The 16,508-nt window shown below is 38.8% G+C and overlaps 2 protein-coding genes across 3 annotated transcripts in view; both read left to right on the plus strand.

Annotated features, from left to right (window-relative positions):
* LOC130992384 (T-complex protein 1 subunit beta-like) overlaps nucleotides 1–16,508 on the plus strand; it is a 629,300-nt gene that overhangs the window by 292,267 nt on the left and 320,525 nt on the right. The gene's annotated exons all lie outside the window — the stretch shown is intronic.
* LOC130992474 (sterol 3-beta-glucosyltransferase UGT80B1-like) lies at nucleotides 11,883–15,972 on the plus strand. Of its 2 annotated transcripts, XM_057917128.1 has the most exons (11): nucleotides 11,883–12,201; nucleotides 12,300–12,411; nucleotides 12,962–13,132; nucleotides 13,355–13,418; nucleotides 13,747–13,807; nucleotides 13,917–14,097; nucleotides 14,309–14,439; nucleotides 14,780–15,028; nucleotides 15,322–15,369; nucleotides 15,443–15,592; nucleotides 15,661–15,972. In XM_057917128.1, the coding sequence occupies exons 1-11, from the start codon at nucleotides 12,088–12,090 to the stop codon at nucleotides 15,856–15,858; spliced, it is 1,479 nt and encodes a 492-aa protein (XP_057773111.1). In that variant the 5' UTR covers nucleotides 11,883–12,087; the 3' UTR covers nucleotides 15,859–15,972. The 2 variants fall into 2 exon arrangements, with proteins under 2 accessions (XP_057773111.1, XP_057773117.1); XM_057917134.1 differs by lacking the exon at nucleotides 15,661–15,972 and having other exon boundaries at nucleotides 11,887–12,201; nucleotides 14,780–14,882; nucleotides 15,443–15,591.

Consider the following 16,508-nt stretch of genomic DNA (forward strand, 5'->3'; position numbering starts at 1 on the left):
CACACTTTGAGGTATTTATACGAAGGTTTCCTTCCTTTCCATAGCTCATAGGGAGTTACATCTTTCCCTTTGAGTGGAATCTTGTTCAAGATATAGTTGGCCGTTAAGACAGCTTCCCCCCACATGTTCTGGGGTAATCCTGAACTAATCAACAAGGCATTCATCATCTCCTTAAGAGTTCGATTCTTGCGTTCAGCAACGCCGTTAGATTGTGGTGAATAAGGAGCCGTCGTTTGATGGATTATACCACTTTCGTTGCATAATTCAGCAAACGGAGCTACATATTCTCCACCTCTATCACTTCGAACCATCTTAATTCGACATCCAAGTTGATTCTCGGCTTCATTTTTAAAGTTTCTAAAAGCTTCAATAGCCTCATCTTTACTTTTCAATAAGTAAAGGTAACAATACTTTGTGCAATCGTCTATAAAGGTGATAAAGTACTTCTTGCCACCTCTAGTTTGCACGAACTTTAAATCACAAACATCGGTGTGAATAAGTTCCAATGGTTGAGTGCTCCTTTTTACCGATTTAAACGGTAACTTAGCCATTTTGGCTTCAACACAAACTTCACATTTTTCTTGTGAGTTGTATTCATCAACTTTTAGTAAAATCATTTTTACTAATCTCTTTATAGCATTTAGATTAACATGTCCAAGTCTACAATGCCATAAATCTGAACACTCAATCAAGTAAGCAGAAGAGGTTGATGCATCTTTATTGATCTTAGCCTTGGCAAGCTTACAAGCTCTTACACCAAGTTTGAAAAGTCCTTCGGAGGCATAGCCTTTCCCTAGGAACTTTCCCCACTTGCGTATTACAACATAGTCGGATTTGAAAAACAATTCAAAATCCTTATTCGTAAGCCTAAAGCCCGAAATTAAATTCTTTCGGACAGTTGGAACGTGTAATACGTCTTTCAATGTGATCTCCACGCCCGACGTGAGTTGAAGAATCACATCTCCCATGCCAAGGACTTGGGATGTCCGCTCGCTAGCCTCCATTATCGTTTTGTTTTCCACTTCTTTGTAGTTGTGGAACAACTCACGATTTATGCATATATGGACGGTAGCGCCGGTGTCCACGAACCAAGCGTTCGGGTTGTCCACATGATTCACCTCGGAGATCATGGCAGCAAAGTCATCGTGGTTCCAATCGTCGAAGTCCTTCTCGACGTTGTTCACGTTGCCATTTGCTTTCTTCCGCTTTGGCTTGCGGCAATCCTTAGCCATGTGACCTTTTTTGTCACAATTATAACATACACCATCAAACTTTGATGGTTGATGTCCGCCTTGCTTCCCTTTACCCTTATTATTAGGGTTAGGGCGACCACGTTTGTTGAAGGGACCGCCTTTCTCGGTGAGATTGGCCTTTGCCTCCATTGGAGCTTTCCCCTTTTGATCACGACTTCTCACGTGATCCTCCATTTGAAGCTTGGATATTAATATCGACACGGACATATCCGAGCGCTCATGCTTCAAAAGGTTTTGAAATTTCCTCCAACTAGGAGGTAATTTCTCTATGATGATTGCAACGAGCAATGCATCCGCCAAGGGCATCCCTTCGGCTTGAACCTCATGTGAAAGATTTTGGAACTCTTCCACTTGGTCCATCAATGGCCGGGAGTCGACCATTTTATATTCCAACCATTTGGCGACAATATACTTGGTAGTATTTGCCTTGTCCACTTGATATTTCAGATCAAGGGCCTCCCACAATTGTTTCGCGGTTTCATGAACCTTGAAAACACGGTAGAGCCGTTCGTCCAGAGACATGAGAACGGTGTTACGGCACAAGTAGTCGCCGCGGCACCAGTTCAAATATCCGGCACGAATTTCTTGGCTTGTCTCCCCTTCCCCTACACTCGGGGTTGGAGGTTTATCCTCCATTAAGAATCCGGCAAACCCCACGGTTGTGAGGTAGAATAGCATCTTCTCTTGCCAATATTTGAAGTTCTTGCCTGAGAACGTTGATGGTTTCTCGGCAAGACCAATAGTTCTAGATGTTGACGATGAAGCCCCCGTTGATGCAAACGAGGAAAATATTGACGACGTGGTTGAACCGATGGTTGCAGAGGTGGTGGAGCCATCCATATTGACGTCGGTGTGAGCCATTTCTCGAACGTGTATCAACGGCAGAGAAATAATCTTCTTGCGATTGTTAGAACCGGGTACACGATCAAGATATTACAAAATAATATTTTGAGAAATTACAACTCAAAATAATTGAAATATTACAAAGTAAATAATTTGAGAAATTACAACTCAAATAATTTGATACAACTGAAATACACTGTATAAATAAATTATACGTATAAACAAAATCGAGTCGAGATGAATCTCTTCCCGCAAGAAGATTATCGCCCCGGTAGTGCTCTTCGGTTTAGGCGTATCTTCCCCAAAGGTAAAACGACTACGTCTCGGCGGATGTAGCACCACAATCCGGCGAGCTCCGGCGAACTGAATAAGGATCGAAAACTGAGCTAGAGGTGGAATGCAGAATGCAGACTATTTTGTGAGTTGTGAGTTGTGAGTTTTCCGAGTGAATTCTAAAGCTCACCACACACCCATATTTATAGGTGTTAAACCGAGTGTGAACGGATCGGCAGTCAACTCCGGCGGCTGCGGTAGGTGGCCGCAATCGTTGAACGCAGAAGTTGAAACAGTCAATTCCGGCGGCTGCGGTAGGTGGCCGCAATCGTTGAACGCAGAAGTTGAAACTGATTTTCCCTCTTCAACATCCAAACTTTGACATACAATATCTCACTCACCGGAAATCGGTTTTGAGACTTCAAGTATATCACGTTGATCTACTCGAGATGTAGATTAACATCCAATTATTATTTTAATTAAATAATAAATATTTAATTAAATAATAATTTTCAGATTTGGCATAAAACCATATTTCCAACATTTATTTCCCTCCACATATTTATAGTAGGACCCAAACTCCACTCGCACCAATACTCACTATTATCAGTTACTATCCACCATTTTCTTAAAACTCGTGTGGTCTATAATATGGAAACGATATAATGGACAGAGAGCTTACATTCGTAAGACAAAATTATGTCGTTGGAAAGCACAAGTTAATCCATATGAGTGAAAAAGGCCAGAAAAATTCACCGGCAACGCTCACGACTATAATTGAAAGAAGACCAAAATGTTGTTCTACCTTAAAGCAGTAGGATAAGATGATTTTCTGATAAATCCCAACCCACCTTGGGAGATAGATAGCACTGACGAGATCAAAATCTTAGCAACATTCTCTTGGAAAAATGGAGAATTGGTGTGCCGCAATCAGATTATCAACACCCTCCATTTGTGCACGTTCCAACATTTCACGACGCACACAACTGCAAGAGATTTGTGGAACACACTTGAAGAAGCATTTTCCACCAATGATGTTGACAATCTCCCAGAGAGACCTCACAAGATGGAGAGAATTTGTCCCGCTTGTTACTCAGAAGTGGAGGATTCGAAAATGATCGAAGAAGCCCTTTCGAGGGAAGATGTTTCTCAATGGAGGAAAGCAATTCAGAAGAACCTAAACTTTCTCATGGAATACATGGAGGTGATCATAACAAATCACATGGGATGGGGGGGTCGGATGCACTCTGAGTGGCAGAATTCTTGGTTATGATTGGAAGTTGAAAAAGAAATTCAATGTTGATGAATATACAAAGTTCGCTTGGTAGTGAATGATTTCAAGCCAAAGGAAGGTCACATGTGACCTATCCTTACTATGTAAATAGACTTATATATTGCGGGGCAATTTTGTCTTGCCAACATAGTGTGTAACATTAGCCTTGGTTCTTTCTTTATCCCTACTTGTATTTATTATTATTGTAATTTATGTTTTCCAACGCATTTCTATATATTAAAATCAAAATATAATATTGAAATTAGGTTGTGATATCTCCTTTACGAACCGAAAATAATATACTTGTTAGAACCGGGTACACGATCGAGATATTACAAAATATTTATTTTGAGAAATTACAACTCAAAATAATTGAAAATATTACAAAGTAAATAATTTGAGAAATTACAACTCAAATAATTCGATACAACTGAAATACACTGTATAAATAAATTATACGTATAAACAAAGTCGAGTCGAGATGAATCTCTTCCCGCAAGAAGATTATCGCCCCGGTAGTGCTCTTCGGTTTGGCGTATCTTCCCCAAAGGTAAAACGACTACGTCTCGTCGGATGTAGCACCACAATCCGGCGAGCTCCGGCGAACTAAAAAGGATCAAGAACTGAGCACAAGTGTTTGCAGGGAGAGTTGTTTGTAAATGGCAGAATGCAGGATTTTTTGTGGTGTTATTCTGCATGCTCTCCATAGGCCTATTTATAGGCATGTGGTGAGTATGAATTCAATTCATTGAATTCAACTCCGGTGGCTGGAAGCTGTAAACGTTGAAGAGGTGGCCGGTGGGCGCAGCTATTGAAGAAAACTTAGCTGCAAAATTGAATACGCATGCAGAAGTCGTAACTTGCGTTCTTCTGCTGCTGCTTCTTATTTCTGCTGCTGCATGCTGATGTGGGCTGGGCAGTTGGGCTTGGGAATTAAATTCTGTTGGGCCAAGAAAAAAATTCTGTTGGGCCAAAAATTAAAAGCCCAATGGAGTTGGTCCAAAAAATAGTTTGGGCCCCAAACACCACCCCAAAGCACCAATTGCCAAGATCCAAGTCCTTGGCCGCGGCCCGTACCCGACCCGCCCGTCCGGCGGCGGCGACGACGTCGTCGTCCGTCCGTCCGTTCGATCGATCGATCGATCGTCGGCGGCGGCGCGCGTGTGTGTGTGCGCGCGAGGCTAGTACTTAGATCAAGCCCACTAGCAAGCCCACAAGTCAATTTATTAACTCCATGTGCTTTGCTATTCTTATACATGAAAAACATCTCTATGTTTTCCAATGTGGGATAACATAACAAATGTTATTTTTCCTCTTCAACATCCAAACTTTGACATACAATATCTCACTCATCGGAAATCGGTTTTGAGACTTCAAGTATGTCACGTTGATCTACTCGAGATGTAGATTAACATCCAATCATTATTTTAATTAAATAATAAATATTTAATTAAATAATAATTTCCAGATATAGCTAAAAACCATATTTCCAACAATCCCCCACATGAGTGAGAAATCAGTATGCGAAAGTATGCAAACACTTAGCTCAGTCCTCTTAAGATACAACATTGCATTTGGAAAGGTAGCTTGTGGCTTTGAACCTGCCATAGTCAATATTATCGAGTATACCGGCGGCCTAGTGGATTGTGTTCCTTGAACTAGTCCTCCTCGGTGTATACTAAGTCAACAATATTGACACAATATTGCTTCAATCCTTATTCGTTCTCACGTTTGTGTCCATTACTGGCCTTGGAACACCTCTTTGGATTCATAAGTGTTTCAATCGAAGCGGCCCCACTTCACACTTACATAGGTGACTCTTAACTCAAGTATCCTGCTATACTTGTCCTCTTCGAGGAGTTCTAGAGTCATTAAAAGTCAAAGACTTAACCTCACCACGTGCAGGTTTCCGAACACTCACTGTTCTACAAGGAATAGGCAATTCGAGTGTTCAACACACGGATTTTCATAGCTTAGTTGTCCCATTGAACCAAGTTCTTGGGATCCTCCAGTCATCATGGTTGGGTTGCCACTATGATTATCCTTAATTTGTGGACTTCAAACCCATTCCCCCTAACAGTTTATACATCTGATCTCGATGGATACTTTTTGTCAAAGGATCTGCTATGTTATCAATTGATCTTATATAATCAATTGAGATAACTCCACTAGCGATCAAATGTCTCACGGTATTATGACGTCGACGAATATGTCTCGACTTACCGTTATACAAATGGTTTTGTGTTCGTCCGATAGCAGCTTGACTATCACAATGAATTATCACGGACGACACAGGTTTCGACCAACATGGAATATCCTCGAGGAAATTTCTAAGCCACTCGGCTTCTTCACCAGCTTTATCCAAAGCAATGAATTCTGATTCCATGGTCGATCTAGCAATACATGTTTGCTTCTTGGATTTCCAAGACACAGCACCACCCCCCACAGTGAATACATAACCGCTCGTTGAAAACGAGTCTTTGGCATCAGATATCCAATTTGCATCACAGTACCCTTCAAGTACAGAGGGTTCCCTAGTATAATGAATCGCATAGTTTTGAGTATATTTCAAATATCTCAAAACCCTTTCAAGAGCTTTCCAATGTTCATTACTAGGGTTAGCTGTAAAGCTGCTCAACTTGTTGACCGAGCATGCTATATCGGGACGAGTGCAATTTGTTAGATACAACAAGCTCCCAATAATCTTTGCATATTCTATCGCGTCAACAGGTTCTCCCTTGTGTACACTCAAATGCACACTAGGTTCCCATGGTGTCTTAGCTATTGGCTTGTCAAAAGCGTTGAATTTCTTTAACATTTTCTCAACGTAGTGAGATTGTGTTATAGTAATACCATCAGGTCTTCTTAGAATTTTAATTCCAAGGATAACATCAGCTAAGCCCATATCTTTCATGCTAAAATTTTTACTTAGCATGCCTTTGGTTTCTTGAATCACTCGGGAATTACTTCCCATGATGAGCATGTCATCTACATAAAGACAAACAATAACATATCCGTTATTAGAATTCTTAATGTAGACACATTTATCGCACTCATTGATTCTGAATCCATTTGACAACATTACACTGTCAAATTTTAAATGCCATTGAAGCGGTGCTTGCTTCAACCCATATAAAGACCTTTGAAGTTTGCATACTTTGTGCTCTTGCCCAGGTACTACAAACCCTTCAGGTTGCTTCATATATATTTCATCTTCCAACTCGCCATACAAGAACGCAGTTTTCACATCCATTTGGTGAATCTCGAGATTGTGCAAGGCAGCAATAGCGAGAAGCATCCGAATAGATGTTAGTCTGGTCACAGGTGAATAGGTATCGAAGAAATCGTACCCTTCTTTCTGCCTGAAACCTTGAACGACAAGTCGGGCTTTGTACTTATCTATAGTACCATCAGATTTGTACTTCTTCTTTAGGATCCATTTGCATCCTAAAGCTTTAGCACCAGGTGGTAGATCTACTAGCACCCAAGTATGATTCTGCATAATGGAATCAATCTCAATATCGATGGCTTCTTTCCAGAGAGCTGCATCTGAGCCAGACATAGCTTCTTTAATCGTCACCGGTTCGCCATCTAGCATCAAGACAACATAATCCGGTCCATAGACATTAGCTTTTCTAACTCGTTCCCCACGTCTCGGTTCTACATCCATAGGTTTAGACCTTGGTCTTTTCCTATTAGGTGGTACATGATTAGAACCCGTGGCATCATCTACTTGAGTAGAATTACTAGCTACTTCCATAGGTTTAGAACCTGTAGCATCACCATCAACTCCATCATTAGAGTTCGATGTACCTTTATCCTTGTTAGGATAGATATTTTCAAAGAATATAGCATTCCTTGATTCTATCGTTGTCCCAACATGTATATCAGGTATCTCCGATCTGTGCACTATAAAACGATAGGCACTGCTATTAAGTGCATGACCAATGAAGATACAATCCACCGTTTTAGGTCCTATTGTAACTTGCTTTGGTAAAGGCACTTCTACCTTGGCTAAACACCCCCACACTTTGAGGTATTTATACGAAGGTTTCCTTCCTTTCCATAGCTCATAGGGAGTTACATCTTTCCCTTTGAGTGGAATCTTGTTCAAGATATAGTTGGCCGTTAAGACAGCTTCCCCCCACATGTTCTGGGGTAATCCTGAACTAATCAACAATGCATTCATCATCTCCTTAAGAGTTCGATTTTTGCGTTCAGCAACGCCGTTAGATTGTGGTGAATAAGGAGCCGTCGTTTGATGGATTATACCACTTTCGTTGCATAATTCAGCAAACGGAGCTACATATTCTCCACCTCTATCACTTCGAACCATCTTAATTCGACATCCAAGTTGATTCTCGGCTTCATTTTTGAAGTTTCTAAAAGCTTCAATAGCCTCATCTTTACTTTTCAATAAGTAAAGGTAACAATACTTTGTGCAATCGTCTATAAAGGTGATAAAGTACTTCTTGCCACCTCTAGTTTGCACGAACTTTAAATCACAAACATCGGTGTGAATAAGTTCCAAAGGTTGAGTGCTCCTTTCTACCGATTTAAACGGTAACTTAGCCATTTTGGCTTCAACACAAACTTCACATTTTTCTTGTGAGTTGTATTCATCAACTTTTAGTAAATTCATTTTTACTAATCTCTTTATAGCATTTAGATTAACATGTCCAAGTCTACAATGCCATAAATCAGAACACTCAATCAAGTAAGCAGAAGAGGTTGATGCATCTTTATTGATTTTAGCCTTGGCAGGCTTACAAGCTCTTACACCAAGTTTGAAAAGTCCTTCGGAGGCATAGCCTTTCCCTAGGAACTTTCCCCACTTTCGTATTACAACATAGTCAGATTTGAAAAACAATTCAAAATCCCTATTCGTAAGCCTAAAGCCCGAAATTAAATTCTTTCGGACAGTTGGAACGTGTAATACGTCTTTTAATGTGATCTCCACGCCCGACGTGAGTTGAAGAATCACATCTCCCATGCCAAGGACTTGGGATGTCCGCTCGCTAGCCTCCATTATCGTTTTGTTTTCCACTTCTTTGTAGTTGTGGAACAACTCACGATTTATGCATATATGGACGGTAGCGCCGGTATCCACGAACCAAGCGTTCGGGTTGTCCACATGATTCACCTCGGAGATCATGGCAGCAAAGTCATCGTGGTTCCAATCGTCGAAGTCCTTCTCGACGTTGTTCACGTTGCCATTTGCTTTCTTCCGCTTTGGCTTGCGGCAATCCTTAGCCATGTGACCTTTTTTGTCACAATTATAACATACACCATCAAACTTTGATGGTTGATTACCGCTTTGCTTCCCTTTACCCTTATTATTAGGGTTAGGGCGACCGCGTTTGTTGGAGGGACCGCCTTTCTCGGCGAGATTGGCCTTTGCCTCCACTTTTCCCTTTTGATCACGACTTCTCACGTGATCCTCCATTTGAAGCTTGGATAACAATATCGGCACGGACATCTCCGAGCGCTCATGCTTCAAAAGGTTTTGAAATTTCCTCCAACTAGGAGGTAATTTCTCTATGATGATTGCAACGAGCAATGCATCCGCCAAGGGCATCCCTTCGGCTTGAACCTCATGTGAAAGATTTTGGAATTCTTCCACTTGGTCCATCAATGGTCGGGAGTCAACCATTTTATATTCCAACCATTTGGCAACGACATACTTGGTAGTATTCGCTTTGTCCACTTGATACTTTAGATCAAGGGCCTCCCACAATTGTTTCGCGGTTTCATGAACCTTGAAAACACGGTAGAGCCGTTCGTCCAGAGACATGAGAACGGTGTTACGGCACAAGTAGTCGCCGCGGCACCAGTTCAAATATCCGGCACGAATTTCTTGGCTTGTCTCCCCTTCCCCTTCACTCGGGGTTGGAGGTTTTTCCTCCATTAAGAATCCGGCAAACCCCACGGTTGTGAGGTAGAATAGCATCTTTTCTTGCCAGTATTTGAAATTCTTGCCCGAGAACGTTGATGGTTTCTCGGCAAGACCAATAGTTCTTGAAGTTTGCAATGGGGCCATGGTTGACGTTGAAGCCCCCGTTGATGCAAACGAGAAAAATATTGACGACGTGGTTGAACCGATGGTTGCAGAGGTGGTGGAGCCATCCATATTGACGTCGGTGTGAGCCATTTCTCGAACGTGTATCAACGGCAGAGAAATTAATCTTCTTGCGATTGTTAGAACCGGGTACACGATCGAGATATTACAAAATATTTATTTTGAGAAATTACAACTCAAAATAATTGAAAATATTACAAAGTAAATAATTTGAGAAATTACAACTCAAATAATTCGATACAACTGAAATACACTGTATAAATAAATTATACGTATAAACAAAGTCGAGTCGAGATGAATCTCTTCCCGCAAGAAGATTATCGCCCCGGTAGTGCTCTTCGGTTTGGCGTATCTTCCCCAAAGGTAAAACGACTACGTCTCGTCGGATGTAGCACCACAATCCGGCGAGCTCCGGCGAACTAAAAAGGATCAAGAACTGAGCACAAGTGTTTGCAGGGAGAGTTGTTTGTAAATGGCAGAATGCAGGATTTTTTGTGGTGTTATTCTGCATGCTCTCCATAGGCCTATTTATAGGCATGTGGTGAGTATGAATTCAATTCATTGAATTCAACTCCGGTGGCTGGAAGCTGTAAACGTTGAAGAGGTGGCCGGTGGGCGCAGCTATTGAAGAAAACTTAGCTGCAAAATTGAATACGCATGCAGAAGTCGTAACTTGCGTTCTTCTGCTGCTGCTTCTTATTTCTGCTGCTGCATGCTGATGTGGGCTGGGCAGTTGGGCTTGGGAATTAAATTCTGTTGGGCCAAGAAAAAAATTCTGTTGGGCCAAAAATTAAAAGCCCAATGGAGTTGGTCCAAAAAATAGTTTGGGCCCCAAACACCACCCCCAAGCACCAAGATCCAAGTCTTTGGCCGCGGCCCGTACCCGACCCGCCCGTCCGGCGGCGGCGGCGGCGACGTCGTCGTCCGTCCGATCGATCGTCGGCGGCGGCGCGCGTGTGTGTGCAAGCGAGGCTAGTACTTAGATCAAGCCCACTAGCAAGCCCACAAGTCAATTTATTAACTCCATGTGCTTTGCTATTCTTATACATGAAAAACATCTCTATGTTTTCCAATGTGGGATAACATAACAAATGTTATTTTTCCTCTTCAACATCCAAACTTTGACATACAATATCTCACTCATCGGAAATCGGTTTTGAGACTTCAAGTATGTCACGTTGATCTACTCGAGATGTAGATTAACATCCAATCATTATTTTAATTAAATAATAAATATTTAATTAAATAATAATTTCCAGATATAGCTTAAAACCATATTTCCAACAATACTTGGCATTCTTATTGTAGTTTGTGCTTCTATATAAGCTTAAGGACTATTTTGCAATATGCATGGATGCGGTATGCTATTAAGTCTGGTGCAGATTAGATTGTTATATCCTAACAGATTATATTATCACACTTCTTTGCTAGCATGAACGGTGGAGATGTTCTTAGCTAGATTCATCTGCCAATTAGAGTTTTCTTTTCTGAATTCAAAAGCTTTCTGTGTTGAGAGAAAAGTGTAGTTGGAGAGGTTTGTATTGAGAGTTAAGTGTAGCTGTGTATTGAGTTTGAAGCTCGTCGATGTAATCTCTTCGTCACTGTAAAATAAAGAATCCTTCATCTTTCTTCGTGACGTAGGTCATTCGTGGCCGAACCACGTATCTCGTGTGTGTTCTTGTTTCTTTTATTAAGTAGAATCAACACTTATTATCAGTTTGACTAAGTGAAGGTAGAAGGAACATTATTAGTAAACTTTGCTTTCTTGTCTCTGTAAATGTGGGTTTTCCCTCAAAAAAAAGAAAGAACATTTGATTTCCGAGGTTTTACGCATTAATTTTATATTTGCCTTAATGTTACTTATACAAACCTTATTAGTACTATTAATTTCAATGAAAAATAAAAACACCGCTGACTGAAAGTTTAGCTAGCTACAAATTTCAAATAAATAATTATAAGTGTGTAAAGAACGTAAACCTCCATGAGCTGTATTGATTAGTGCTAAACATCTCACCTACTCTTTTTATTATTTATTTATTTAATATTAGTAAACTGAAACAATTTTTTTTAATTAATTTTAGTTGTAGTTTCATAATATCTGGTTTTGAGTCACATGGCCCAACCTGTTTCATATACTGTTGCTTGCACGAAAGAAATTAATTACACAATTAATCACAATTTAATATAATCATTTCATTTCTTCCGCTCTGCATGGCGCGCGTGTATACATACATACATACATATATGTTTGTGTTTCTTGAATTTCTTGTTCCAAATTTGAGCGGTTTGAATTATCTAAAGAATCTCATCAGTTTAGTTTGATCCATTATTAAGACCCGTTCATTTTATTTGATTTCTTTGGTGATATGTCAATGACTGAATATTGCAATGAATCAACCCCAAAGTTAAGCATTGCAATTCTTGCAGTCGGAACGAGAGGCGACGTTCAACCTTTTCTGGCTGTCGCAAGGAGACTTCAGGCAAGTCATATATATCGTATTTCAATCTCATCATATTTCATTTACATTTATCCAACTGCATATATATAAAAAATATTGTAAAATATATAATTAATTAGGAATACGGTCATCGTGTGAGGTTGGCAACTCACTCTCAATTCCATGGATTGGTGAAGTCGGCCGCTGTAGATTTTTACCCACTTGGTGGCGACCCTCGAGTTATAGTCCAAGGTTTGAGCTTCTTAATTAAACTCACATCGATATTAGTATAATATTTGGCGGCGGATATGCACAAAATTTCATCGAAAATTTTCATCGTTTCTCCTTACTACGTATTTACTCATTAATTACAAATTAAATTTCATTGATTTGCCAATCCTGTAAATTTAGTATCGTATACCGATGGTCAGTGCTTTGACTATATATTAAAATGACAACTTTTTTTTTTTGAGGGAATATTAAAATGACAACTATTTTCAAAAGAATATCAATTTTATGATTACTTGCAAAACGTCTGTTATTGCAGGAATAATCTGAATTGCAACTAAATTATTTAGGTGAAATTCAGGGAAATAAGGCCAAGATGGGTTACTTGTATGCATTTAAATTAATTTGTTCTTAGTTTTTTTTTCCTCAATATTTATAATTACGAGAGTTTATAAACAACAAGATTAGTATTTTGTTTTCATGGCAGATGTAAAATTGACACACTCATATAAAATATGATGGTCAGTACCTTATCCCTTCTCTCATGACTAATTCTTAAAAAAAAATATTATAGGTTTCATGAAGACTCAAAACTTACTATTAACTACACGGCGAGATATATCTACACAGTTAAAACAGTTAAAAGCCGTTATGGAATCTCTTCTTCCAGCCTGCACACAACCCGACCCGATTACCGGTGAACCGTTCATGGCCCAGGCAATTATTGCTAATCCTCCTACTTACGGTTAGTTAATTTCAGATTAATTTAAGTTCATCTTTTTCCTTTAAGAAAATTATTTTTTTTTTATCTTCAAATTTAAATAATCTTTTCATGTAAAATATAAGATTACTTTTATTTGTTTTTAGTTTTTATGTGAATATATTTTGTCTAATATATAAAAAAAAATGTCAAATTTATCTAATAAATAGTACTCCTTAATTAATTAGTGTAAAACAAATTGAGCAGGACGTGTAGATGTGGCTGAAGCTCTTGGTGTTCCCCTTCACATCTTCTTCACAGTTCCTTGGACGTACGTTTTATTTTCTTCCTTTTCATCATTTTTTTTATTTTATATATTTGGAAAATTATGCGAGGAAATTGAAATTCGATGTAGTAGAAAATAGGGATGGAATTTAGCTCGAATTAAGAATATTTTCCAGTTCCAAAAACACTGTTTAATTCATCTCCTATTTCGACATAGATGAAAATCGTCGGAGATGAAATACTACTTGAAATAGATTATATATATGTGTGTGTGTGTGTGTGGTGTGTTGATTATTATTCAGACATCAACATTTTCTTTGTTTTAGGAAAATTAAATATGAAGCTAAAATACTTACAGGTTGCTAAATGTGCAGGCCTACATGTGCCTTTCCTCACCCTTTCATACCCTACATATCTCATAGAGCTGGATATTGGGTATGCTATTTTTCCATCATATATACAATGATTGATAGTTCAATAAGTAAAAAATAATAATACCTTTTTTCTTTGACTTTTATTTTAGTTAACTATCTATGTTTTGCAGCTATCATATGTTGTTGTTGATTTAGTGATATGGTGGGGGCTAAGAGGCTACATTAATAAGTTGAGGAAAAACAAGCTTAATCTTGGCCCTATTAATGGACTCTTCAACACAAACCATGTCTCTATTTCTCATCTCCCAACAACTTACATGTGGAGTCCCTGTCTACTGCCCAAGCCCAATGGTAAATATAAAAACATCTTATTTAGCTCTTTGAAAAAAAATTATTCTAGCTGGCTCCCTCCAATTTTGTATTTGTGTGTCTGTCCCTGTTTATAAGCACATATAGCTAGCCACTATATATGTTCTATCTGGCCTTGTTCAACAATTTAGTTATTGATAATTTCCTTAATTTGTCCAAGATTCATGCTATATATGACTTTCATTACTTGCAGACTGGGGCCCACTAGTTGATGTTGTGGGCTACTGCTTTCTGGAGCTTGGATCTACATACGAACCTCCTCAAGAATTTGTGGAGTGGATGCAAAAGGGAGCTGCACCAATTTATATCGGATTCGGGAGCATGGTAGGCTATGTATTTTAAATTTTGAATTTAAAATTTTTGAAAGATAATTTTCTTATAATGTGATTTAGTAATGAGACTATTATACAATGACTCACGTAAAATACCAACAATTTAACGATTATAAAAGAATAAAATTAAAAAAAAAAAAAAATTGTTGGGGGCTTTGACTCCCATAGGGGTGCAATAGAACCGAACAGATAGATTTGAAGCTCGATCGGGCTCAACTAACTTCAATTAGCTCCATTGTAATTTCACTAAGTTTAAACTACAGAATCTATATGTCTAGTTTCTTCTCCAAATGGAAACATATAATTTCTTCATTTTTTGACTGTTTTGGAAGCCTCTAGAAGATCCGGAAAGCACCACAAACATCGTTTTGGAGGCGTTGAAGAACACAGGGCAAAGAGGAATCATTGACCCAGGGTGGGGCGGCCTCGCCAGTCGTAAGTGCATGCTGCTCATTATCATCTTTAATTTTTCATTTCGCAGGAAAAAAGAAAAAAAGAGGAATGATGTTTGTGTTGCAGAAGATGTTTTCTTGATTTCTGATTACCCTCACCACTGGTTGTTTCCTCAATGTTACGCTGTGGTGAGTTAGGGACTGTAATTTATATATAACCGTATGCTTATGCATCTTTGTCGTGGGATATTTTCTGTTTTAGCACACATTCCCCTCGTCGCAGATTAAGCGGGACCAAGCAAAATAATTTTTTTCAAATCATTAAATTATCACCAAATCAAATTATAAGAAAATTTGCTTTTAAAATCTTAAACTCAAATTGTAAAAACAATATAATCTCATGAGAGATTTTTTTGTGCGTGCCTACTTACAATGTAGGAATGAGTTAATTGAGATTAAAAAGGCTTAATTTGTTTCTCAAGATTCATCACGGCGGAGCTGGAACAACTGCAGCCGGACTCAAAGCCGGGGTAATTAATATTTTTCAGCTAAGCTTTGTTACCAAAATTAAACAAATCAATATTATATAGTATATGAATGCAGTGTCCGACCACAATCGTACCATTCTGCGGCGATCAATTCCTGTGGGGCGCCATAATTCATCGGAGAGGAGTGGGACCCGCTCCGATCTCTATATCGCAGCTTAGCGTCGAATCCCTATCCGAAGCTATAAGATTCATGCTCCAGCCTCAGGTATGTATGTCTGAACTTTAACAAATTGAAACACAGACAGATGGTGATGAGAGCTAGCGCGTTTCTAGGTGAAATCTCGAGCAATGGAGTTAGCTGCGTGTGTCGACGCTGAAGATGGCGCCGGCGCCGCAGCTGCGTCGTTTCATCGTCATCTGCGGTTAGAGCTTCCGCCGCCGGAACCGTCTCCGGTTGAAGGTGCGGATCATGTGCAGACGTTTTTTGGTTATGTTGGGAGATTTTGCTGCCTGTTTTGTTCTTCTAATTAGGTTGTAATATTCTATTGTATTAGAAGATGCTTGACATGTGTGTAATAGATTGATAATACAGAATTTTAAATGATGTCTTCATCATACAAATGCACTGCTAAACTATTAATATTATTGTTGTTGTTTCTTGCATAACCACTCACAAAAAAGAGTTCATGTAACTTATACTGTACTAAACAAACTTTTCACAAGCTAAATTCAAGCTTTGGGAGTAACTAGAGCTTCAATCGTACAATCGAGCTCGATAATTTTTTTACGAATGATGAAAATCGAGCTCCAGCCTTTTAAGTGTTTGGTTAAACTGCATTGTGTAAATTAATAAATTTAAAAATAGAAATACAAGTCAATATGTAATATACTAATATGAGAAAATTTTAAGGGAATATGTTTGTTAGTGCATCCTGTTCTATTTTATGCAGCATAATTTCTATAGCAAATATATAGTATAAGAATAATTGGCGAATTTCAATAGAAATATTATACTACTATGTTTATAAAAATATATATATACTATAATCCATACTCAACAAGTATCTCTCGATTGTGATAATTATGGATGTCAATAAAGCCCGAAACTGACGAATCGTTTCGAATATATTGGCAAAAAAGGAGAGTTAGAACTAAAAAGTTTTAGCTCCAAAAAAAATTAA

Source organism: Salvia miltiorrhiza, chromosome 1 (assembly GCF_028751815.1).
Source record: "Salvia miltiorrhiza cultivar Shanhuang (shh) chromosome 1, IMPLAD_Smil_shh, whole genome shotgun sequence".
NCBI lineage: Eukaryota > Viridiplantae > Streptophyta > Magnoliopsida > Lamiales > Lamiaceae > Salvia > Salvia miltiorrhiza.

Bases quoted from the DNA above. Each gene is read 5' to 3' on its own strand.
- LOC130992474 (XM_057917128.1), top strand. From the start codon at position 12,088: ATGTCAATGACTGAATATTGCAATGAATCAACCCCAAAGTTAAGCATT. The intron at 14,098-14,308 runs GTAAATATAAAA...CATTACTTGCAG, and splicing joins TCTACTGCCCAAGCCCAATG to ACTGGGGCCCACTAGTTGAT. The intron at 15,593-15,660 runs GTATGTATGTCT...GCGCGTTTCTAG, and splicing joins GATTCATGCTCCAGCCTCAG to GTGAAATCTCGAGCAATGGA.